The 26,562-nt window shown below is 42.9% G+C and overlaps 1 protein-coding gene and 1 long non-coding RNA gene across 2 annotated transcripts in view; one reads left to right on the top strand and one right to left on the bottom strand.

Moving 5' to 3' along the window:
- The window catches only part of LOC140649924 (uncharacterized), a 21,234-nt gene extending 15,534 nt beyond the window's left edge, over positions 1 to 5,700 (top strand). Inside the window, exon 7 of the long non-coding RNA XR_012041799.1 lies at positions 5,586 to 5,700. This is a non-coding gene — a long non-coding RNA (uncharacterized lncRNA). The remainder of the gene's footprint in view (positions 1 to 5,585) is intronic.
- Positions 1 to 24,760, bottom strand: part of CYP39A1 (cytochrome P450 family 39 subfamily A member 1) — a 25,060-nt gene extending 300 nt beyond the window's left edge. Inside the window, exons 1-11 of the mRNA XM_072857767.1 lie at positions 24,584 to 24,760; positions 17,389 to 17,524; positions 15,271 to 15,445; positions 13,089 to 13,238; positions 12,153 to 12,246; positions 10,549 to 10,647; positions 8,572 to 8,662; positions 7,407 to 7,540; positions 6,443 to 6,538; positions 4,646 to 4,734; positions 915 to 1,002 (exon numbers count right to left, since the gene is read on the bottom strand). Coding sequence (XP_072713868.1) covers positions 915 to 1,002; positions 4,646 to 4,734; positions 6,443 to 6,538; positions 7,407 to 7,540; positions 8,572 to 8,662; positions 10,549 to 10,647; positions 12,153 to 12,246; positions 13,089 to 13,238; positions 15,271 to 15,445; positions 17,389 to 17,524; positions 24,584 to 24,760 — 1,329 coding nt within the window. The remainder of the gene's footprint in view (positions 1 to 914; positions 1,003 to 4,645; positions 4,735 to 6,442; positions 6,539 to 7,406; positions 7,541 to 8,571; positions 8,663 to 10,548; positions 10,648 to 12,152; positions 12,247 to 13,088; positions 13,239 to 15,270; positions 15,446 to 17,388; positions 17,525 to 24,583) is intronic.
- Positions 24,761 to 26,562: the final 1,802 nt, after the last annotated feature.

A 26,562-nucleotide genomic window follows, 5' to 3' on the forward strand; every position in this document is an offset into this window, starting at 1 on the left:
TCTAATGGTTTTGAATATCTTCACCAGCATAATTGCCTGTGGGTGCGGACCCAAGTTACAATCAACTCCAGTGAGAGCTGGCGTGGCAACACACCATCCGTCAGGAAGAGGCAACTTTCCTCCATATTCTGGGTGGACTTTCTACCACCACTTGAGATCAACATCTCATGTTCTTCAAGGAGAGCAGAGGAATTAAGTTCTCCCGGCTTCCAACTTCCGGCCCAAAGGGCAATCATACAAAGCCCATGCCACTCCAAACTTCTCTCTCTTCTCCTTGGCAGTTTAGCTCTAGGGCATGTTTGTCATGCTTAGGTTGGGCCAGGCAGACAGGCAGACTTCGCAGCAGTCCATGTTTGTGAGGAACAAGGATTTTTGGAAAGTGGAAAGGACACAGTGCAAATGGGGAAGGAAATTACTGCTGAGAGTGGAGACCACGCCACTCTCCCTTAATGGTAAAATCTTTCTGTGTCACGGTTGCTCCTACAGTCTTACCCTAATCATTTCTTTTCCACCACTGAATATGTAGTGGAAGGGCACTGCGAGTGCTGCATCTGATTTCATATCTTTAAAGTATTAATAATCCAGTTCCATATTCATTGTTTTTGTGAGTGGCAGAAAGCAATTATAAAATCTTCTGTAATGTTTAGGCAATGATGAGACAAAATAATCTTGTAGGTGCATTCTTGTATAGACAGCGCAGCCCCACTCACATTGCTGGAGTTACTCTGGGTTTTCTGAGTTAAAACTCAGAAAGGCTTATTAAGATCGAGTTATTCATTACATGTTTTATTAACACTCCTCTCAAAATTTTGCTTCATTATACATAACCACAGTTGAGCATGGTTGTTCAGCTGAGCGTGATGAATGAAGGATATAAAGACGTGGAATGCTATATAAATGCATGGATCTTTTACCTCCTTTGGTACTGCATCCAAAAGCACAAATTCATATTTGTACAGGAATAGCACAACAAACAACTGGATTTCCATGATAGCAAACCACCTGCAAGAAAAGGGAGGAAAATGTTGGCCATCCAGCCTGACCATCACACGCGTGTTATCATCAGATAAGAAACAGGGTGTCTTTGACACATTTTACATTCCGTGCTTTAGTTCTGCCTGAAAGTTTATCTTCAGTAGGAAAATATGCTGTGGCTTTGTTCAGCTTCATTACTCAGCGACGAACACAAATGTAGCGGCTGCCCCTTCTTTCCGGTGAAACGTTAGACCGACAGTATCCCTCTGACACCCTATTTTAAAACAGCCCCTTATCATTATGTTTTTTTCCACTGTATAAACATTTATGTTCTTCTAACGCTTGCTGACTTGAAATAACTTCATAGGAGTGAGAAGACAGTCAAATATAGAAAAGGCTATATGACTAATTGTGCTATATAAAGTTATATAATACAGCTGGGAGCCTGATGACATCAGAGTAGCTGTGACAGCGGGAGTTATTATTTAATGCGTCAGCATTAGAATGCAGTATGAGACCCAAGGGCATGATTTTTTTTTCTGTAACACTCTCAGAAAGGTCTGTCTTAGTCAGTCCAGAGAAGATTTCAGATAACAGCAGGTGAACTCCTCTAGGCTATTATTTTTTAATGTTGATGTGTACAAGAGCTTTCTGCATTCAGGCACTAGCATGCACCTATGGTAGGTCATGGGATTACTCACTTGCAGAATTTAGACATAAGCCTTAAATACTTAGTTAAAATAGTAATACTACCTTGCTTTTCTACACAGTTTATCTTCCATTATCTGAGAGATGCTGGAAAACTTGGATAAAACAGCTATTGGGGAATTCACTGGGGAGAAGGCCACATGACTGCGCACGGCGTCAGCCTGGATTTGGCCTGGCAGGTGTGAAGAGGAAGCTAACAAGCCCCGCGAGACCCAAGCTAACTCCTGCAGAGCCATCGAGATCTGCACACTGAGCCGCCCTGTGCTCCGCAGTGGGAGGATGCTTGTTTGTTTTGGCCTAGCTTCAGACCCAAATTATCTCTGTGGTTTCACATTGGAATTACCTTGAGATAGGGAGCTTTTGGTGACCTTGAGCTCGGGGGAATGCAACACAGATATTTCAATGGAAATTAGCTCAGGTCAGGCAGGACTTACTAGCCCAAACTCCATGCTGGCAGCACCAGATAAAGGTGGGCTCCTTACAGTCACTGCACTGGTTGCACAGTGCGGCCCCGGACCCCTGCTGCTGGAGGTCCTGCCTCTGAGCCATGCTCAGTGTTTGGCATGGATGTACCATGATGCAACCAAACGCCAAAATGCCTCTAGGTTGCCCTGAAAGTGGAAATGCTGCATTTACAGAGGGCCATACTTCAAATACAATCACAGCCAGATGCGGGCTGAGCAGCTCTGATACCTCTGCACCCGTGGCGGGGTTAATCTACAATCTGTCCAAGCGGCAACGGATATAACCGATAACTGACTGCAGCACTTCCCACTGTTAGATCTCCAAGTGCTTTTCCCAACAGGCTGCTGTTGTTATTCCGCTCTGCAAACAGAGATGCTGAGACACAAGGATGATAAGCAATACACGTGTCCGAGGGTGGCCAGAGGGACAGTCCAGGAGTGAAAGGCACGACTGCAGAGTCCCAGTGCATCCTCCCACGGCACATTGTACTGAGCAGAAACCATGACTTTCTTGCAGCTAAATGTCCCTTAGTTCCCACTTGTCTTTCGTATTCATGACTGAGTTCTAGAGCCTCCCCTAGAACTCTGAGTCACTGATGCCTTCCCGTTTTATTTAGTGGCAAGGGGGTTTGACAAAGACGTGCTTTCTGAAATCTTGCTCCCAATGCACTGCTACGTATAGGTGTTGTGCTGGAACCCAGGAGCCCAGCTGTGGATTGAGGTCCTGCAGTAAATGGCGTCCAAGAATGAAATCACGGCCGTTGTGCTGAAGGGTTTACAATGTCAGTGTAAGATAGGAGACAACAGACGGAGTCATGCAAGATAAGCACAGTCACACAGGGAGTAGTCACCTGGTTAGACAGAAGTAGCTTCACTGCCATCAAATTTCTCCTTTAGGTAAAAAAGATGCCACAGAAATGGCTTTGTGGGAGCTCTTCCCATGTCAGTTTGGTAGAATATTTGACAAGTAAGTGATTTTCTAGCTTTCAGTTTGATTAAATTAGCTTTTAATTTCATGATGAGCTTTTGCAATAGAGAAATTAAATGTTTAATATATTTCATTTATAAATCCCAGTACTCAATTAAATGAAAATGCATCTTAAACGTGAAATATTATTGTTTCATTCAGTCATACGAAGGAAATCTGCAACCTGGGATCTAGATACATCCCTTGATCTCATTTCCTTCCTTCCAAGACCACCACATTATTCTTGTAGAAATATTGCTGAAAAGCGTGAAGGTGTGTGTTACCTTGTGGACTGCCAAAGGATTTGAAAGGACTTTTTGTCTCTCAGCAAGAAAAAGATTCTCCATCCATTGTCTATGTAGAAATGTCATTTTCTTTCTAACCACAAACTTATTTTAAAGATATTATCAGAGTCCAGAGAACAGCCTGAACAAAGAAATAGGTCAGTATATATAAACAAGCAGGTTTCAGAAACATTGTTTTGCAGCTTGTCCTGTACCTGCGGATGCTTCTTGTGAATTCTGCTGTCACCCTTGCTGGGAATGAGGCTGTGCTCATATTTAGCTTAGGAATATGGTACAAGCCACGGAGGTACAGCAGTGAGTGAGCACTTACCCCTGGCAAGCCTAAATGGTGAATATAGTTTTATTAGTTTTGTTTATGTCTTTAATGTCTTCACAGAATTTATCTGACACTCATGTCCAGCCTGCTGCAGGGTGCAGGTTCAAGAATGCAGATCCTCTGCAACGCCCTCTGGATTCCTCACTCCACATGGGACTCTTGAGTTAAACTGACCAATTTTAAGGATTCTTGGTTATTTGCTTCCTAGAGGACAGCAGCTTTTGAAGGCAGAAAATTGAGCATAGAGATGTTTGAACACAGAAACAAGGAACAGCTGGCTCCCTGGGACTTGTTCCAGGAAGAGGGACAGCAGAGAAAACAGCAGAAGGAATGCAGGAAGCATCGAGGCTGGCATTGCTGGAGGAGTGAAGAGAGACAGGATCTGCAATTTAAGCCATCATACAATTGCGTGGGCCGTAAGGCAAAGACAAGATTTAAACAGAGAGCAGACAGTTAAGACACTTGAAGATTAGCAAAGATGTCAATGGCATCATAGAGGATGGAAAGAGTCTCAGACCAGAGGAATGTTCTTTACGTTAGTTTAGAACTGGTTTATGGCAACCTAAAAGCCTGTGTCCATAAACTGGCACGTTTGCAAGTGGAACAACTCTCCCATGATGAAAAGGTGCCTCAGCAGCAGCAGAGCTAGGCTGACTTTCCTCCCTGGGGGATATCCCTTGATACGCTAGTCTCAGATTCTGCTTTTACATCGTGACTTAACCTGTCTTTTCCAGGAATGAAACCACTTTCAAATCAGTTTAAACAAGGTCCAGATAATGCTGAACGTTAGGGGACTGACAAAGAGCAAAGCAATGAAAACACTTTATCTCCAAGTGTAAGAGGAGCCCAGTTCAAGAGAGTTGTTCTCTGCAGGGTTTGGGAATAAATAAACCCCAGCTGTTTCACTGACCTTCCTGGACACTGATGCTTCCCTCCTCCGAATGCCACAAAGCTGTCCAAGAAAGAATTCTTCTCTAAATTTGCCTCTTTCCAACGATCCTGTGGGAAGAAACTTTTTTTTTCCAAATCAGCCTTATATAAATAAAGCTTAACTTTATTTCTCCAGGCTAAAAATGACCTTGGACAGCTAATCCTCAATACAAAGTTGCACTAATGCCATTTTTTGCATTCAACCTGTTAGCGTTAGAGTCTGGATTCAATAGTCAGCACCAACTCAGGGAAAGAAATGAGGGTCCCATATGAAACATACTTAGTGCTGGAAAGGTTTTCAAAATCACCCCTAAAGCATTCTTCCCATATCTCCCCATTTTTCTAAATCCCTCATCTTGAGCTATTGAAATGCCTATAAAAATGTGACCTTCTCCTTTTAAATATATGCACATTCAAAGCAAATGTTCAACCAGTACCTTCCCTCAGCCACAAAATTGTATCACGGCACACAAACGGCTCATGCACATCTTGCATACCAACCATTTCTAAGACGCTGTGCGCAGATAAATGCAAGGTGTATGAGCTGTCACACAAGAGAAAGGCAAGGATTGCACAGCCCCATTCTCAGGGGCAAGCCAGTGTGCGAGAAAATGAACTCTTCTCAACAAAAACAGCCTGTCTGTACCCAGAGGGCTCCTTGCTCCATCCTGAGTTACTTTAAGAGAAAAGGAACAACAGGAGGAGCAAAGCAACATCGGCTAAAGTTTGGGTGGGTGACACTGACAGAAGTAAATCTCTTGAATGCTGGGTGATAAACTATACCAACCTCCAGAAACTCAGTGCAACTCTACCAAGGCCTTCAAGTAACAGCCTGTCAAGTTTATGGTGGCTAACTCCTCTGATGAAGCTGTCTTAGAGAAGATGTAATCTTGTGTTGGTTTATTTTGGATTTTTTTCAGCTTGGGCTGTTTAGAGCTTTCTGAAGAGGAAACCTGTTCACATCAAAATCCAATAAAACCAAGAGAAAAAATCTCAGCGGTGATGAAGCAAAGCGAAACCATTTGGAAAGGCAATGTCCAAGGGGTACTCACCTATTCCTCATGGAAAAAAGGTGAGTTTCTAAAAAACAAGCTAGCTTGCTTTTTAGGAATAAAGTTACTCAAGAAATAAGCTGCTGCATCAAGGTTTCTGCTTAGGGTTTCAAACAGGCAGGAATTGTTATGAGGGCTTTCAAATTGGTGAAGAGCTTGCTAGAAGGGAAGTTTTGTTTAAATTACTCCTTGATGTATTTCTATAAAAAAGACAAACCGTTCTATAGCGGATGGTGCTAAAAAGAGCAGTTACAAGCCTGCCCACGCGGCCACCTGGAGTGGAATAATAATCAAGAAACTCTAGATGAGCTACTGAATTAGCAGAGCTAATACCTACCAGAAATCATCTGACTGGAAAGACCAATGAGCCTGGGTAAATACGTGGAGATGAGCTATACAGACAGATGCCGGGGAGAGGAGAGTACGAGGAGAGGAGAGTTGGGTTCAACAGTGAAATCAGTGGGGTCTTTCCATGGTGGGCTTTGAATCAAGATCAAAGTGAGATAAAGTAGTACCATATTATTTGGAATATATAACTGAACTTTAAAGTCTTGCTTATTCCTACAGGCTCCTCCTTTTTGTGCACATCTTCTCTGTATACAAGGCCATCCTCCAGACAATGGAGAATACCCAACTTTAAGCCAATTTGTCCATGTGCTTCTGTTGTGAAATAAGTGAAGAGGAGAAAAGACAGCCAAATACTCACGCTAAGAGTGACAACTTACAGGTTTGAACATTTCTGGGTCAGGAAAATATTTTGGATTCCTGTGCAACCAATATGGTGACAACATCAGCATGTCACCTGCAGGGACAGTGAAATTCTGAAAAGGAGAAAAAACTGTAAGAAAAGAAAAAATCACGGGTTCAGCTCACAAAACAGTCCCTCCTTAGTACTTCTCTTCCATCAGCAGGTCCCAACAGAGGACAAGTGAAGGTGGTAAAGCCACAGTGGGCATATTAGATGTTTGAAGCTTCTTCTTGCTGTTGCCCTTTTTTCCATAAGAAAGACCTAAACAGTGGAGAATGTGGAAAGAGTATTTTTGTTCTCATTTGGTTTTTCAGGTATAGAAATAATAGAAACATTATTTCTGTCTTTCCCACTTCTTTATGTACCATGTGAACTGGTATTTTTTTCTAAATCTTTTGTTAAGCACTTCCTTCAAAACACAAAGAAATTCACAGAAAGACTTATATGACAATAGACCTTTATGGGACTTTAGTGATTTCTTAAATGGGCATGAATGCTGATTCCCTAAGAGTGAGTGTTCTTCTCCCAAACATTTACTTGTTAGACTCCTGAACGCTGGCACTTCCCCTCTAAACAGCACTGAAGAGAACAAACAGAAAAGGAGGAGTTACTAAATCGTGGTGCCTTTTACTGTCTTTGTTGTGTCCGATTACTATTTCATATACCATCAGCACAGTATCTCCAGCTCAATTCAATTTAATTTAAATTCAATTCAAAACTGAAGGTAAGACTATGAGCAAAAGAAGCAAAACCAGTCTTAAATTAATGATGATTAAAATAACGATGAATAAATCTGTTAAACTAAACAGAAGTTGTATGTGAGATTGTGGAACATCTCTACTATTTTGTTATCTAGATCTATTGGGAGGCCACTTTCCAGACAAATCATACAGCATCCTTTTGGGGGAAAAAAAAAAGAAAGAAACAAAAAAGAAACTCACCTGAATTCTTATTGGGTTTACTACTTTCTTGGTGATTGCACCTGGAGACCTCAGCCGTATGGCTTCCAAAGTGCACCATTTAATAAAAGGGAGCTTCTTAAGGTCCTCATCAGAGACTTCTATTTTATCTTTACCTGTTGTGGCATGAGAAAGAAGACTGTGTAAAAATTAGATTTCATACTTGTTTTGATACATGCTGACATGTCTTGCTTTAGACCTTCTGATAAAATACCTCAAGACTTTAAGACCTTGTTTACACCCAGAAATTTTCTTTATATTTCAAAGTAAATAAATGGACCAAAATCAGTACAATTTAAGAAAAGTCACTGAAGATAATTTAGTAACTCTAAGGTAGCTGTAGATATAGCATTCGCCAGAAGAGGCCAAACAAAGGTCATCTTGGACCCTGGACTTTTTCAGTACTTTGGTAGGACACTGCATGGGAATCTCAGGGACTGTAGGCACCAAGAGAAGTAGTCAAGGCTGAGCTCTTGGGCTATGTTAACAGCAGGAAATAGAACAGGGCCAAGAGAAAGTCTTAAGCACTGGTTTGTGATTATCCTTATTGGTTAATTATTGACATGTTCCTTGCTGTGGTTTTGCCTCATGTCAACTAAGAGTCTTCCATGAAAGCCTAAGCATTGTTCAGGGGACTGCATATGTGAATGACTGCTCCCAGTAGGTGACTGCTTTTGAGGGAAAGAGATTAGTCATGTGGGGGTGAATCATGGTGGACAAATTTGCCTCAGATGAGAGAAAAGAGAAGAGTTCCTGGCCTGTTTTTCCACAGAATAGCTGTAACTCTGGTGAACATCACACCATGAAAAGCAGCTGAATTGAAAGACCTCATCCAACCCTATCATAGATGCATGAAAAAAGCACAAGACTGGTTAATACAAATCTAGGTCTAAATGATAGGTGTGGAATGAAGAGACAAATACATACGGTTCTTTTTCTACCTTCTTTTGCTAACATCAAAGGTGTTTGCTTAAAAATATGTCTTGAGCATATGCTGAGTAAAGAACTCAGAGCTGGACCCTGTGTTACCAGCAGTACCCTCAGCAGCAACATTCATTATTCCCAGCCATTGACCACTGGCCATGTGCTGAGCCAACACAGAATAAATCATTTCCACGTTCCAGAAGGACAGGATTGGATTTATTACCTGCTTTGCCAAAAACAGAAGCCAGGTCTTCCATGATTTTCTTGTAAATGGAAGGATAAGAGAGTATGAAAACAAGGGTCCAGAATGCAATCTAAATAGGGATGAAAGTACTTCAACTCAGAAATGTGGAACAGAATTACAGTATCTTTGTAGCAAATCACAGAGGCAGGTGAAAACATTTGCACATTTTTGGATGTGCCTGTTATAGTTGGGATGCACAGGGAGCTGTGCTTCCAGGGTAAATCCACAGCTAAGGGCTCAGATCCTGGGAGATTAGGTCTAGTCATCTGCTGTGTACTTATCTTCAGTGAACATTACATAGGCTACAGAATCCTTTCTTTAATTTCAAATAACTAGGTGTTAAAATGAATTACTAAATCATTGTGTGTGATTAGATTTAGCTGCAGGAATGGAAGAAAAATTAAACAGTAAATTCCTACTAATATTAGCAGAAATGAGGTGAAATAATTTGCAGGGCATTGTCACAGTGAGTCACACTAAAATGGGCAGGAAAAGTTTTAATTAACAACAAAACAAGCAGTGGTATATCCCCTTTAGAAATAATTTGCTAACTGATTATGCAATGAAGTTGAAAATCAAGAAATTTAGGAAAGGAGAAAATCCTCTTAAGTAGGATGAAACCAGAAGGACTCGCAGCACTGCCACGAGTCTCTCTCCTCTTGCTGAGCTAGCGGGAGATGCAGTCTGCACACAGATCTGGTCCCAGGCCATCTGTGCTGGTGAGGGATGAGAACTCTTACTGTTATTTCCCAAATAGCCCCACGTGGATGCAGCCCTCCTTCTGCAAAACAAGCCTGGTAGCTTAGTTTTCTTGTACAGCACTTGGACACGGTGGCTTCACTCCATGGGCTGAGAGGGATAACTGAATTGTTTCAGATAAAAGGGTTTAACGCACTTGTAAAAAATCCCCTTGGAAGGTGAAAGGCCTTTTTTCATCATTCCAGTCACCGGAACAGGGGTTGTGACTATTCTGAGAAACAACGAAATATCTGTATGTCTATTTACAGCTGAATATTACAGAAGTAAGTAATGATAGTGTTGTGGAAGGAATGTCAGTTATCCTGATAACAGACAGCAGGCTATGCCTCTCACTTATACCAACATGTGAATCCACAGAAACCTCACTGAAATGCATGAAATTCCTTTAGGGTAAATTGTAGTAATATCCAATCTACAAAAAACAGATATATCCATTAGGAGTACATATAAAAATAACTCACTATCATTTTTTTCTGAATCACGTCTGTAACGGACATAACTGTGCTGGAAAGAGCTTAGTAGTCATGGTAAATAAAGGATGTTTTTGCTGCTATGGATTTTTCATCTGAGAAATTCCTATAAATGTCTTTGGTCAGCCTAAGCTGTGTTAGGTATATTGGGCTTGTTAGCATACATACATCCCTATCATTAATCTGTCAAATCCATTTCTAACATAGACAAAACTTCAGTGGCAGTAGAATCAAACTATTGCTTTTCTTCCTCTGAAGCAACCCTGGCATTTGTACAGCAGATCCCCCAAAGCAAAAGAGCCAAATTCATTCAAGGATTTACACACAGATGAAGTTACTCTATATTATGCTTTTGATATTCCTTACGATTGATAACACCAGGCTATTTAAAATAGAGTCTCTACTATAATACAGCCACAGTGCTTCAAAATAGAGTTAAACACTCTTCACAGCTTAAGACTGTGATCTTAATAGCTATGAGACATATGTTCCCGAAATCTTATGATAGAGGACATAATAATTTAGGAAAAATACAAGAAGAGCTTTTCTTGTCATTGCTTTGGTGACATTGCAGCCTGGGTATATTTGTAGTGATGCACGTGGGCGTGATAATCCCTTCTTTGGAATACATGCAGTGCGTGTGACCTCTGGTTCAAAGTCTTTGCTTCCCAAATGCAGGCTTTTGAACGGGATAGAGAGAAGGTGTTTCTCTAGCTGATGTACTTACAGGGACAGCATTTGCTTGGGAAGCCCAAAGCATTAGGAGACCATAATTGGGAGCTAGATGTTTTCCTTGCAAGTTATCCAGGAGATGTTGCAGTAGTGTCTGTTATAAATAAAAGATAATAATGTGTATTTCCAAAAACATATTAAAATCTAGTTTAGGGTAGGGCTTACTGGAATTCAAGGATATAACGTAAGACTAGTTTTTCAAAGAGAAAGAGCAGTAATGTTAGTTACGGGGTTTTTTGCAGTCACAAATTAGAGATGACAGCTGTTAAGAGAAAGTGAGACTCAATCATAGGCAGAGGGCCAGAAGAAGTCAATGCACCACGTGAATCCCTACTGAATATTTGCACTGCCCTCCATTTTCTTAAACTTTTTAGGCGATTTGGTTCCCTTACTCCCCATTGTTGCTTGTATGTTGAAGAAAGAAAAAAGAAATCTCTATTCTTTTTTAATTCCTGCTCTACTTCTCTACTTTAAAGAACCTGAAAATGGGACTGAACAAGTTGAACGAATGGAAATGAAGAAAATGTTCTCTCCATTCCTGCCAAAAAGGTGCTTGTTATGAAGGGATGGTCTGATATATCAGTGAACTCCCTAGTTCCAGGTGCTTTATTAGTGACCTAACCAGTGACTTCAATGGCTTGATATTCTTTGAAGCTAAAGCAACTGTGTAATGTTCTAGGATCAGCTTTTGTTTATAGTGTATCCTTAAATACAGGGCAACCATGCATTCAAGGCAAAGCTTCCTGTCTGCTTTTCAGAGGGGAAAAGACTGACCTTGAATACAAAACGACTGCTCTTTTTTCCAAATTCCCACCCAATCTAAGACACCGAGTTCATGCGTCCTACTTCCTGCACCTTCTTACCTCCCACCATCCCCTCTCCAGCCCTCTCTTTCTTTCTATTATTCTCATTTATTTTATGAAAGAAATTGTGGAATGTAAAGCTTTTAAAGTCTAAATAAAACCTGGTTTGATTAATGATCTGTTCTGTAATCATTTGGTAGATCAAAATTCCCAGGCCAGTCTGCCCTCACGTTTGTCAGCCGTACAGACAGAATTCTTGCCATAGCTAAGGAGAATAACCAGGGGGACAACTTATCGCAGCTTTGACACAATCAGTATTTAGGGTACTTGGCTTCCAATCCAGTAATCTGCTATTTTCTACTAGTCTGGCTGCTGGAGGATCTACTCACTCTACACCAGGGTTTAAAAATAGTACATATAAGGTTTTGAAATTTCACAGCGCGGTGCCCTCAGAGAAAGAACTGAAGAGGTCTTTCTCTCACCTCTTTCAACTGCTCACTGCAACTGTGATACCAGAGGCTGGCAATGCATCATAGCTCTGAGCCCTTGGCTTAAAATTCCCCAGAGGAAGATGTAAATTCTCAGAATTGTAGGAAAGAAACTGGATTGAGGAGTAGGACTCAAAATTATGGGTCTGTCCTACCGCAGGTGACAACAATACTGGACAATTAAGGTACAGCTACCAAAGCTGACATATTTGGCTTATTTTTTCCAGTACTGAAATAATTCCTGTCCTCCATTCCTGCAGTCAGAATATACAATGAAGTTGTCTTATTTCATAGCCTCGGATGTTTACCTTGGATGTGGTATCCGAAGGGTTGGTCTTTTCAGCATCTGACACTACTTTCTCAAATAATTTTAGAAGCCATTTTTTGGATTTAGACCAGTTCCTGTAAAGAAAAGCAACAAACAAGAAGCACTTAGCAGAGGCAGCACAAACTAACATTTCCTTTTCCATGAGAAGAACTCCTTGGTTTCTTTCCTAAAGCCCTGGGGCAGCAGTCAGTTGATGAATAGTCAAGTGTCAATCTGAATGACAGTAGTGTTGACTTCACCTTGGCCAGACCTCATCTTCCAGCCAGGACCTGTGACTGCAAGACTCCTAGCTTTTCATATCTGTTCCACTACAGGTTTTCATTGTGGCTTTGGACAATTGCTTAAGTCAATCTTTTCAAGAATGACCTCCCCTGAGAAAATAAAGGCCACATTTTTAGAGCATCCTTAGTTCTTTCTGAAGGCTATTTTGAGGTGCTCAAGGTACCGCCATGGCCCTGAGAGCACTGGCAGGCTCCCTTCCTTGGAGTTTGGTTGCCTCTACCCAAAGTCAGCTCTGCGACAGTGCAGCCACGTAACCTGGGATCAGTCTGCTGGGAAAACAGCTAAGGTGTGGGAAAGAGCAGAGAGATGCCTCTTTGGGGACCCCCCTCAGCTTGGGACTCACTTTTAGGCTCAGGCCTTTGCCCTTTGCACAGTTCTGCTGCTCCCTGACAGATACAAGCTGGACCATGCCCACCTAAGCAAGGTTGTTTCTGCTTTATGCCAGGAAAATGCATGAGACAAGGTCAGAACTTTTTTGAAGCACCTAGCTGAAAGCCTGCCTGACCCAAGGGTCCACCATCGATAAAGACAGCGCATCATCCTCCAGGGGAAATGTCTCTTGCGGTTGATATTCCAGCAGGCAAAATGCCTGTACACCATGGGTACACCATGTGCATCATCTCTACTCTGTTACCTCAGGAAGCACTCGGGCATCTGAGACGCGTATTCGAAGTCCTCATCGTACTTCTGAAAATGTTCTTCAAACTCCTTGATTTCACTCTGACTTGTCGGGCAGATGCCTTTCCCAAACAAAGTGTTCACCACTGCTGGATACATGACATGCCTGCAAGGACAAGATCCCCATGACTTACAGGCCATAGGGAAGCTGCTGCAGCAGTTTTAGGTCAGGACGTGGTGTGTTGAATTGCGAATACTAGAAGTGCGGGACTTGAGTGTCACGCTGCTCTGGAAGGCCTGGCACAAGGCTCATACCTCACTCACACCCTTATTGCAGATTTTAAGCAGGGGCTGGGAGATACACAGACCTCAGGCTAGTCCTCTGCATGTGGCTGAACTTCATCAGTTAGCATTTGGTCACTTGAGCAGTGGCAGAAGGGCTCTGGGCGCTGACGTCCCCTTCTCCCCATTTACCACCCCTCTTATTTCAGGTTAGCCTACGTGGACCTTCTGGGCATTGCACAACCCCTTCTGCAACCAGACACCCCAAGAAATCCTTCCTCTGGCTGCAGTTTTGCTGGACTGAACAATGCTTTTTTTGTTTTCTTATCTCACTCCTTCCGTATTTGCTCCTCTGTTATCCTGCAAACTCTGAGCTCATTTCCCAGGCCACTTCACCTGTACTCTTGAGCTCTCAGAAACCCTTACGCAGTCTTTGCTGGGTTCCAGCCATTGCTAAACAGATATTTCAGGCAGTGGCTCTTGCACTTTCTTGCTTTTCTCCAGATCATAAGGAAGATGGAGCCACCTGCTGGCTCTGTGGATTTAATTTTGAGGCAGCTAAATAACAATTATCCCGCACATTGCATTCCAATGCCCTTCTATCCTGTTCCAATTCTTCTATCCTGTGTTGTCTGGCAAAACCATAAGAACAGATCACACTTAGCACAGATTTACTGTGGATGACTCTTACGGATTCTGTAGTTTATAATCTAGCCTATGACGCTTTTTTTTAATTTCAGACAAACAGCAGCTGATTCGGATTTGATGACCAGCGTCCATGACAGCCGTGGCAGTGGGAAGAACGCCCTGTTCCCCAAGGCTGCATCAGGGATGCAATAGGGAGCCACACGTGCTTCATGGATGACTTGTACATCCATGCCACCATGGGCACCCATGCCATGTTGCGGACCACGATCTGTGCTGGTGCCAGTACAGCACTGAACAACAGGTCCAGCCCTGCTCTCAGAAACTTGACCCCAGGTAAAAGACCACAGATAGATTCAGACAGGGGAATAACAAGAAGATGTGAGCCAATATTAGCATACCAGGCAGTGGCGTAGCATGCTACGGATGCGATGACTGTCCCTTTTTCCACAAGAAGCAGATGTGACTTTGATCTCAGAAGCCACGTGGGGGAACACCATGGGATGTGGGGGTTTGCACCCATTATTGAGACCAGTGGGACTGAGTGCTGGGAGGTTTCAAAGCCCCTTTCACCCATATTTTTCCCCAATTAATCCAAATTGCAGTAATTGAAGTGACAGGTGCTCAGTGTTTTAGTTGCAGTAAAAAGCTGTATCTTAGCTGTACTATGCAGAAGTCAGCAAAAGACAACCTGGATGTGAGGTCTTACAAACAGGTCCAAGCCAAAGGCAATATTCACTTGTAGTCCTGTTGGACAGGCAAGATACAGGTGTTGTCCCAAATGATCAGGAAGAAGGAAGAGTTGTTGTCACATGAAACTTTCAGTAAAGGCACTTTTTACATGAAGGATGAAGTTCTGGCAGCAAAGTCAGCTGCAAAAGTCTTATTTAAGTTTTGGGCTAGGCTTGGCCCAAAACATGCAGGGAGAGTTTTCATCCTGCTGAAGATCAAGCATTTTGTCTGTTTGTTAAGTTCTTTATAAACATGTGAAACTTTTATTCCATCTTTTGGGAAACAGGGACTGTTGGAAGATGATGTGTTTTCTTTTTTCTTCCCAATAGGTAATTCAGATGTTTCTGCTAGCTGGGAGAAACACCTTTAGATGAAACCCTGTCCATTCTGTGAGCCACCTGCAACTGTGAAGCAGTGATGAGTATCCCAATACAGCTTTTCTAAGACTTGTGAGCCTGAGCTCCACCTGCTTTACGGTAACATCTCTGCTCCCATATAGGTTACCCATGCATTAGAGATGTGCTGCAAAACTCCCTTACCTTACCAGGTCATTGAGGTCGTCTGTGCCTTCCGTGCCCAGGTGTGCCATGTGCTCATGCAGTTCCTGACACAAAGTACCCATGAACATGTGCAGATTAGAAGGACCCATTTTTCCCTTCATCATGCTGTAGAGGTTACTATGGTTCTGATAAAATGATTCTGCAGGGACAGAAACTAAATACAAAAAGAAACAGAAATGTTTTGGAAAGTAGATGAAGTAGATTTTCGCTGAAAGATAGAGTGACAATTTTTACACATAACTTGTGACACTAATTTAAATGCCTTAACCCTCATTTGCCTAGAGTGAAATTCCCAGAAAACTTCCTTCTAACCCTGTAAAGATTTTGGTGAGCCCTCTGCTTCTACCAGTCTGTGTAACATCTTCCTGCCTCATGAAGCTTCAATGCCAGAATCAACAATCCAGAGACTTCCCCCCAGCTTTTGGGTGGATGTAGAGAGATGTGCATGTCCTCCACAAAACTGACTGACATGAAAAATAAATTAATCCAAGAAAAAACAGTTTGGGTCTTCATGCTGTAGTACATCTTCTCAGTCATACCAGGAGAGGCTGAGAGAGCTGGGACTGTTCAGCCTGGAGAAGAGAAGGCTTGGGGGATCTTATCAGTGTGGATAAATATCTGGTGGTGGGATTAAAGATGATGAGGCCAGGCTCTTCTCAGAGCAGGAGGCAATGGGCACAAATGGGAATACAGGAGATTCCACGGAGATATAGGAAAGTTTTTATTGTGAGGATGGTCAAACACAGGAACAGGTTGCCCAGAGAGGTTGAGGAATGTCCACCCTTGGAGATACTCAAAAGCCAACTGGACACAGCCCTGAGCAACCAGCTGTTGCTGACATTGCTCCGAGCAGGGGCTTGTACTAGGCGTTCTCCAGCAGTGCCTTCCAGCCACAGGGATCCTGTGATTCTGTGATTTAATCTCTCTGCCAACTTGCTTCTCTCTCATTTCACAGTCCAAAATTGCCAAATGACTCAAAGAATTCCTGTCTGTGCGATTCCACGTGGATATAAGCACATGAGCTGACGGAGCATGCCACTGTGGATGGGATATATACCTCATCCCTTTCTAGTGACTGTTGTACTACAGGGTAACAACCAATTGTTGCTACAAGCTGATTTTCAGATTAAGTGATAGGACAACATACTATTGCTCCAAACCTGGTACAGAATCACAGAGTCGTATAGGTTGGAAAAGACCTTTAAGATCATCGAGTCCAACCGTAAACCTAACACTACCAAGACCACCACTACACCATGTCCCTAAGCACCTCATCCAAACGTCTTTTAAATACCTCCAGGGATGGCGACTCAACCACTTCCCTGGGCAGCCTGTTCCAATGCTGGACAACCCTTTCAGTGAAACAAAATTTCCTAATATCCAATCTAAACCTCCCCTGGCACAACTTGGGGCCATTTCCTCTCGTCCTATCACTTGTTACTTGGGAGAAGAGACCAACCCCCACCTCGCTACAACCTCCTTTCAGGTAGCTGTAGAGGGGGACAAGGTCTCCCCTGAGCCTCCTTTTCTCCAGGCTAACCAACCCCAGTTCCCTCAGCCGCTCCCCATCAGACTTGTGCTCCAGACCCTTCACCAGCTTCGTTGCCCTTCTCTGGACACGCTCCAGCCCCTCAATGTCTCTCTTGTAGTGAGGGGCCCAAAACTGAACACAGTATTCGAGGTGCGGCCTCACCAGTGCCAAGTACAGGGGGATGATCACTTCCCTAGTCCTGCTGGCCACGCTATTTCTGATACAAGCCAGGATGCCATTGGCCTTCCTGGCCACCTGGTACACATAGGTGGCGTGTCTAGCCGCAGAAAAGGATCTGATCTCAAACTGGGGTTACTTGATGATGAAAGTAATAACAGTCCCTGGTTCAGAAACCTTTGATCCCTTGATCCCCCAAATCACTTAGCAGGCTTACAGCGCTAGATCCACATGAAGGAATTTCATTTTGCCTTCATTTCGTAGCATGGTCATAGGTTAAGATAAGCATTTAAGGCATGATCAAAAAGCCAGTGGGCTTTGGACTGGGCTTTAATGTTCCTGGGTAACTAGATTTGATTTCCATTAAAAAAGAGCTAGGTCTCATTTACCTGCATTCTCGACAGCTTGTTGTACTGCCTGTTCAAAATTTAAGTCTTTAGAATTAAAAAATGCTTCAGTTCCTTCTTCCTCAGTCACAAAAGTAAACCGTTTTCCCAGAGCGAATATTGTGAATACAGGCCCATGCTGGAACAAAGAAAGATTTCATGTTACTGTATTGTTAACACGTTTGATGGGAGCCCCGACAGGACTTCAGTACCGCCGAGAGGTCAGGAGGGAGGACCTGGTCCTTCCTGCTCTCTGTACACCTTGGCTCAGAAGCACACAAAGATGAACGTGAATCAGACCAAAATTTGTAGACTTACAGACCAGAAGGGAACATCACAGGGGCCTGCCTGACCTCTTGCAGAGTAGAAGAGGTTCCTTCTCTGAGATTAACATTTTATATTTGAATTACATTACAGTTCAAACAATACAACCTACCTGGATTTAAAGAACCCAAGCGATGGATTATCTACTGCATCCCTTGGCTGCCATAGCAAAGTACCCACATGGTAAAAATCCACAATCCCACTCATTTCAATCTACATTTTTTTAACAAAAACTCCCCATTCCAGCATCTTTTTAATGGTTTTTTTCTTTTCTTTTCTAGTTTAAAGGTTCTGCTAATACCAACGATTTCTTTCTTATACAGGTGTTTAAAAATTAATATCGAAATAGCTAACAAGCTTTGAGCAGAATAGATGGAGTTTGTTGAGACTTATATTCAGGGAAGGTTTTTGATGCCATAAATCATTCTTTCATTTTCCCCTAATCTAATATCCTAGAGCCCTCTCAAAACTTTCAGCAATAAATATTCACTTCTGAATTCCTACATTATGAAAAAAATCACTCATATTTGTAGATACTCTAAACTAGCAAACAAATGTGCAAGAGCTACTGGCTGTCAGATTTAGGCATAAAAAATCAAAATTAGGAAATGAAGCGCCTTTAGCATCTTTTTCTTAGTCTAGGCAATTTCTGCTCACAGGCAAAAGCCCTGGAAATCAAAAGCCCAGCATTTACATTTATATGCACACCACCTTTTGGCAAAGTTATTGTACATATGGAAAGGTTTAGGGCTTTCATAAAGTCTCTAGACACATCAAGGAACTTGATTTTCTTTTCCACGTTACCTTGCTGACAAAGGTGAGAAAAAGTTTTCTGTTGATCTGTTTGGAGTACTGAAAAGCCTTGAATTCACCTTGCTCACATGGTTTATGCCATTGACTTTAACAATTTCTTTTGTTGTTTGTGTCTGTATTGTAAAGCCTGCTTCATCAAAAGCTCTTTGAAGCCAAGGAAAAGATTCTTCTTGACATCAATTGAATTTTGATTGTGTCCTTCAACTGTAAATTATTAAAGAAAGAATGACTGTTTAAACTCTCTGGGTGATAATAAATAAGATATAGTTTTAATAATCGCTAAATTGCTACGGTTGCTTTTTTTATGGATAATAGCATGTCCTCATCATCAGGCTAGATAAAAATCAGTGAATTTGTACTGTGTTTGTTTTAAAATTAGATTTTTTAAATTTTAAATTAGCGTTAAAATGTACTTAAACTAATTTTAAAATAAAATTAAATTTGAACTAATAGCAACCTGCAATAACACTTAATTATTCAATTAAGGTCACACTCAATTAAAGATTGGAACACTTTATTTTATATGATTACATGTGAGCAAGATGCCTAAGCTCCCATTATAGACAACAGAGATCAAGTCTATGCAGTCAGCGGAGCCTAAAAACCCATTCATCTGACCAGCTACTGCACACCTCTCTTTTTGAAGATGAGCTGAACTGCCCTTAGACTCCACTGATAGGACTGACTACGTGTCCACTGACCATCAGTGATGCTTGGACGCCTTGCTTACCTGTAAACAACTACACAAACAATCTGGTTTTGAATATAATCCAATTTCCTGCAATCTATTTACAATAATTTAAATTAAACCAATATTAAACAAAATTGAAATTAAAAAAGCTCCATGAAGGACCTCCAGAACAAGCCAGCTTCATTGAACAGCACAGTGATGGTGGGTATTCAAAGACACATCTTTCAGAAAGCAGAATTTTGTGTCCAAACAGGAAATTACAAACAAATATGATCTCTGATAAATTAAATGTAAAATTAAAATACTAAAAAAGGTTTGAGGATCAAACTACTAATGGCAATCCCCATCCCCAATAATAAAGACTTTTCCAAACAGACCAGATGCAGGAAGTCTCCCAGTGTGTTGCTGAGCCTGATAAATGCTCAAGGTATAAAGAAACCAAGTGGGAAAGCAATCTGAGTTAGTGGTTACAACAGTTTAAGACAAGTCCCACCCTGGAGCCTTTCACCGAGAGTGATGGACTGAGATCTTGTTTCAAAGCAAGTATTAAGTAGAATAGACTTAAACAAGTGCTAAGTAAATCAGTGATAAATACTTCAATTCAAAACTCCAGAGGGATTAAAATATGAAGTTGCAGAACTACCTACCGTGATCCCTCAGCAACAGGAGGATGGAGAGGCAAACGTAGTGCCTTTCTAAAGTGCTCCTGAAGGAGGACCTGGGAGGCCTCAAAGAGTGATTCCAGTACTCAGCAAATTTTTACAAGCATTATTAAAGACCAGGATTAGTAGTTGATAAATAGGATATACTGAAGAAGAGCCCCATACAGCTTTTAGGAAGACATAAGGATGTGTGGCCTTAAACATCTTCCAAATTCATTCCTTAGAGGAAGGAATTAAAAGTTTACTCATGATCTGGAGTCATTTGGGAGTCTAAACTATGAGGAGACCTAGAAACATCACAGAAGAAGAAGGCCCAGAAGAATCACATTCTGAAATGACTCCAAGATCTATTATACCACTGCTACTAATTAATTTAGAGCTCTCATCTTGCTAGGAAAGGAGCCGAGAAAGGACAGCAAATATCTAAACCCATCCTGTGCCCACATCTTCAATGTAACCTGTGTCTCTGCCCATTCCATCTCAGCAGGATATACTGAGCTAGAAAAGGCAAAGGGATGCACAGCAAGCATGAATTAAAGTTTCAATAAAAGGAGACTAATAGACTTAGATCCCAGGAAAGATGAAAAGAGAATAATTATTCCCAGTTTCTTATAATGTAAAAGTTAATGGGCACCTGTTAGAAGCCAGCTGGTTTAAAACCAGACAGAGTACTTCCTTCACACGGCTCATGGTTAAATTATGGACTCATTGCTGTGCGATGCTGTGAAGCCAAAATTATACACAGGGTAACACAAGAGATTAAGTTATCATAGGCAAATCATCTGGATGCAAATTCCAGCCTAGGAAGTCCCTAAACTGTTGCCGAGCAGAAGCTGGGAAGAAAAAGCAGAAGGTGGCATACTCTCATCTGGGTCTGCTCCTTACACCCTGTTACTGAGCATCTACTAATAGCTGCTATTCGAGACAGACACATGAATAAACAGACTTTCATCTGTCCCAGTATAATAATGCTGATATTCTAATGTAATCAAATCAGCTACTGGAACAAGCTGTCAAGCAGTTCTGCATTTACCATCGTTGTGTTATGGGCGGGTACCAACGAAGCGTGGGCACTGCCTGCCAACACTGCGTCCCAGTTTCCTGCTCTGTCTGAAACAGTGTTTAAGGAGACCTAATGACGTACAGAGATATAGACAGCAAAATAAAAATCCTCTTAGGATTTAGGGCCTATGAAGCTGCTTTCACTTATGAAAGCTCTGTTTTTTCCAAAGACTGGGAAACACCGCACAAAACAGCGGTGCCATGATGAGAGGCAGATCTGAGCCTACATGAAAGTAACACTCCAGAGAAATAAAAACTTCAGAAGGACGTTCTCCAAAATCCCAAAGGAAGGAAATCAGGGAAAGAGCCGTTTTTCCCACAGGCACTGCCAGGCAGGGAGCAACCACTCTTGGCTGAGCCAGCTGCAGTTGTGTCGAGACTCATGCTGGGAGCTAGGTGCGCTGGGCTAGTTTTCTCTCCCTTGGCATGCACACACACACACACGAGTTCAATGCCATGTCCCCTCTCTATCTCAGGGACTTCAGCATTTTGGTCTTCTGTGCATGGGACCAGGGTCACAGACCATTAGCGACTCAGCTGTGGACACTGCCTTCAGAAACGCTCCACCAGAAGCCTTGTCCTCTTCTCCAGCCTATTTCCCCTCCACCAAGCCTCATGCAGGATGCATGTCCCTTGCCACATAACCCAGCAAGCCATCCCTCATGCAACCACACAGAGAATAAGGCTGAGAGACATCTAGCTGAGTCCTGAGACATGGCACCATGTCCCAAACGCAACCAACACGCTGAGAGTGTATGGATCCACAGGTCCATACAACAGTGCAGAACAATCTCATGGGTTTAACCGAACTTTTCTTGTTTGCTTAATTAGCAAACTGATGAGAAGCATTTGAAATTCCTTATTACCTCTTACCATGTTTGCCAGGCAAAGTGGGGAACCACATCCTTTGAACCCCTCATTAAGCAGCTCTACCTGTATTTTATGTTGCATGGTGGCTCCGGTTACCCACCCTGACCCATCCAGACCCATCTGCAGGCCCATCCCAGACCGCCTGCAAAACTGCTTCACTAGCCAGGCAGCTTTAGGAGGAAGAGGTGGTATCTTTTATTAGACTAGAGATTAAATATTTTATTAGAGCAGGGGATCCTTCTTTTCTTAGACCCACTAATGACACAAGGGGAAAAACAGACAATTCTTCCAGCCCACGTCTTCTTCTGTAGGAGGAAAACAGAAGCACCGAACTTTAAGCAAAGTGCAGGTTGGAAGCAGTGGAAGTCTGGTGTGTTACTCCAGGGCTTAACAGAAAAAGCAGTGAGGGATATACACAAAAGGGACAATAATAAGAAAGCTAACACTTAAGAAAGAAAAATAAATGAGTGTCACTTTGACAGACTGAAGGATTAATCCAGGGGAGGAATTTTCCAATTGCGAGTCTCCCCTGAAGGTAATGACCCTACAGAGCCGAAGAGGTTTCACACTGCCTAGAACCTGTAGGGCAGCTTGCTCGTACTAAGGACACTTAACCCTGTTCTGGCAATATTAAGGAGCTTGGAATTATTGCAGATGTATTTTGCAACCCTTGTAATGCCTGTTTTGCAATCCCTTGTAATACCCCTTTGGCAGCAGCACCTGTTTTAGTTGGCTGTACCATGCTACAGTGCCTACTCCTTTAAAAGGGAGCAGGCAGGAGAAGGCTTATCTGTCCTGGCCTCAGCACATCGTGCCAGTGTGGGAGGTGGGAAGGGAGGGAGACGTGCCTGGGGGGTGTAAGGAGAGGAAGGGGAGAACAAGCGAGTAGCCCTCCCCAGGGACAGGGAGACTGCCGGATGATGGTGCTGCAGGCAGGCAGCCAGCCTGAGGGTGACGGAGGGAAAGGTCCCAGGGGGACGGCAGGGAGAGGTCACAAGTCACAAGGATGCCGAGTTGCTGGACTAAGAAAAAAATCAAAGGAAAGGTCCTGCCTGCGAACACACAGTAAAGGGGAGAAGATATGTGAGAAAGCCTTCTCTTTCTCTTTGCCTTATTTTGAGTTTTATCCCATTGAAAATGTTTCTTGTTCTAGTTTCTGTCCCAACAAAACCTGGGATTTATAAAGTCCTTCAGGTCATTCTGGTGTGTTCAGATGTGTCAGCAGCTGCCATAGCAACAACAGCAGCTTAAAGGGTCTCCAGGCAAATGAACATCAAAATTAATGGACCCGGAGCCACTAAGTCTGCGTTTGTACTTCAATACATTCTTTAGTATGTAAAAGTTTTGCTCAGTCAATCTGACTCTTCTATAGGTTTGTTTTAAAAGTTCATCTAAGAGATTTTACTACAAGCTTCCTGGAAAAAAAAGCAACTAAAGCAAGCTCAAGTCATGGTGAAACATCTGTCCCCAAACGGGATTGCGCTGGAAAGGACAGTTTGGCAGGCTGCTTTAATCTGGTTGCCACCAGGACATGTTTTCAATAGAACAAGGAGGTTCTCTAACAGCCTCATATCAGAAGAGTCAAAGAAATATTATGATTGGTTTTTTAAAGTGAGGCGTGATCAGTTTATTTAAAGGATTATATGGCATGGTTTCTGAAATAGTAGGAGAATGGACTGCAATGAGTTTTCTTCCAGTCCTACATTTCTGCCCTATGGTGAATGAACAAATAACTGATCATGGTATGCACAGATGAAAGATACAGGAAAGATATAGTAATATAAGGTTAAAACCAGCCTGTTAAGCTCAAAGAAGCCAAGGAACTGCAGATCACACACATGAGCTTACTCTATGGTGCACCCAATGTGCTTTAATACAAGAATGACAGCTCTTGATGTTCTTACACCTCATACTTCAGCTGATTATACTTGCACCTCTGCTTTCATTTAAGTCCATGAGTTTATAACAACCATGGTTGCAAAGAAGTACTTTCAAATATGAAACCTATTCAAAATGAGAAAGCAAATTTTAAACATCCAGTATTTATTAATATTTATTTTTCAAAATTTCAGGAAGTTACAGTGGTTTCATTTTTAGCTAGTTTTTGCAAGTAGTGGGCTGTGCGATCCTTCAGTATCGAACACTTGAGGCTGATTATATTGCAGTAGCAGGTGATATCATCACTGAATGAAAATAGGAAACTGGGTTTTACATCAGTATTAGCTGCCTAGAAATTAAGCATCTAATCTAAAGTAATCATTTAGGCTCTCTCTATCAGACAGACATAGAGAAAGAAAGGCATGTCCAGGGGGTAAATCTTCACACCCACCTTTGGTAAGTTTTTTAGGATGGAAATAGTTGCCTGCCAAGCATGTCTGTGTCTCTCTTGAATGTCGCGGGACACCAGCTGGTACTCAGAAATCTCACCTAACTTTAGGCATGCAAATAATTAATCTCCTGGTCCCAGCGCCTAGCACAGGGCTTTCCACATTATCTGAAAACAAGATTAACATGTAGCCAGACTGCAAAAGCAAAACAGCAGAGGTGCTGGCTCCAAATAGGATGATCACAGCACAGAGATCATGCCTGGACTGGATCCACAACTTAGCGTTGTTACTGGTACAAAGTCAATCCTTCACCAGCTAAATGCTCCTGATGTTATAAAACATGACAGGAAAGGGGCAAACTTAATGCAGAAGTTTCTCCTCGCCTTTCCCCTTGCAGGCAGCCACCCTGAGCACGCACCCACGAGCAGGCACGCCGCCACAGCCATTACCTTGCTTCTAGCTTGCTCTATAAACTCCAGAGGAGCTTTTCCGAACTGAAACGCAGCTCCAAACCAAGGGATCCAGCTCCTGATGCAAGGAGGGGAGCTCGGGTTTCTCAGCTGAAACAAAACAGCCTTGACAATAAGAAGTCCCAGGATTGCTGCCAAGAGGAGAGCAAGAGCCATTTTGCCTCTTCGCTGCCTGCCGCAGCAGCTGCTCTGCCTGCCACAGCACCCGGCACGCCCGCGCTGGCTGAGTCAATGAATAGGGCCTCTTTTATCAGACTTGCCAGCTGACCACTGCCATGGAGACGTCAAAGCAGCAAGCAGCCCAGGGGACAAGCCCTTGTTTTGGAAAAGGCAGAGCCAATTGTCCTCCGCTCTGGGATGAGGACCAAGTGCACTGCTTGCAAAATTTAGATGTTGCTGTGACAAATCCTTGAGCTTTGCACCAGCTGCTGGAAGGCTACCCAAGCAGCCAGGGACACAGCCAGGAACACTGTGGCAAAGCAGTGCATTGCTTGCTTCAGTTGAAAAAAATACTTTTTGGTAATACCAAGATTAGAAAGCAGAGAGGCTGTGATTTGCAGACATTTAGCTTTCAGCAAGGCAGATGGCAAGAAACTTCTGCAGGCATCACCTGAAGCAGTAAGTCTTATGAAAGGTATCTCTAACCTGTCTGAGATCATCTCATGAAAGGCTAGATGTGTGTCCAGTGTCTGAGGAGCAGAGAAAGGCCTCAAAGGTTGAACTGACAATTCAAAACCTGCTGGTGGCCCCTATAACATCACTGCAATGTCAGAAGACAAGATTTCAGAGAGGTCAGATTGGTTTATTTGCATGTGTAGAAGTGGCACACCAAAATTACATACAGAATTCATTAAGTATAAAAAAACCTAGGAAGTGCTCTCACAGCCTACCCCCGCACACCCTCAGCAAGTTGGAAGACAATACAAAACCAGGAGAAGTAGTCGATAGGCCAGATAAGTGTGTTGCCATTCAGAGGAACCTCAACAGGCTGGAGAAATGGGCAAACACAGACTTATCACAGAATCATAGAATACCAGGTTGGAAGGGACCTCAAGGATCATCTGGTCCAACCTTTCCTGGCAAAAAAGTGACTTCATGAAGTTCAGCAAAGGGAAATGCCAAGTCCTGCCCCTGGGTAGTAACAACCCCATGTACCAGTACAGGCTGGGGGCCACCTGGGTGGAAAGCAGCTTTGCAGATCTGGGGGTCATGGTGGACACCATGTTGAGCGTGAGTCAGAAGTGAGCCTTTGCACTCAATAGCACCCTGGGCTGCATTAGGAAGAGCGCTGCCAGCAGGACGAGGGAGGTGATGCTCCCCCTCTGCTCAGTGCTGGAGAGATCCATCTGGAGTGCTGGGTCCAGTTCTAGGCTCCCCAGTGCAAGAGAGACATGGACAGACTGGAGCGAGCCCAGTGAAGTGCCAAGAAGTTCATAAAGGGGCTGGAGCATCTCTCATTTGAGGAGAGGCTATGAGAGCTAGGACAGTTCAGCCTGGAGAAAAGAAGGCTCAGGGGGATCTTATCAGTGTGTATGAACACCTGAAGGCAAGGTGCAAAGAGGATGGAGCCAGGCTCTTTTCAGTGGTGCCCAGTGAAAGGGCAATAGGCAATGGACACAAACAAAAACAGAAAATTCCACTTAAACTTAAAATTACTTTTTTTTATCGTGATGGTGGTCAGACACTGGAACAGGTTGCCCAGAGAGGCTGGGGAGTCCTGGGAGACATTCAAAACCCAGCTTGACCTAGTCCTGAGAGCCCGCTCTAGGCGACCCTGCTTTGAGCAGGGTGTTGGACTAGCTAGTCTCCAGGTCCCTTCCAACATCAACCGGTTTTTTTTTGTGATTTTGTCTTCTTTTGCTCTCTTTGTCCAAATCTCTTCTTCTGCTCAGTCCCAGGACCTGATCCTCAGGCCCAGGCTCCTTGGTTGAACAAGCCCTTCTCAGCCTTTCTAGCTC

This window comes from Ciconia boyciana, chromosome 3 (assembly GCF_034638445.1).
Source record: "Ciconia boyciana chromosome 3, ASM3463844v1, whole genome shotgun sequence".
In the NCBI taxonomy this organism is placed as follows: domain Eukaryota; kingdom Metazoa; phylum Chordata; class Aves; order Ciconiiformes; family Ciconiidae; genus Ciconia; species Ciconia boyciana.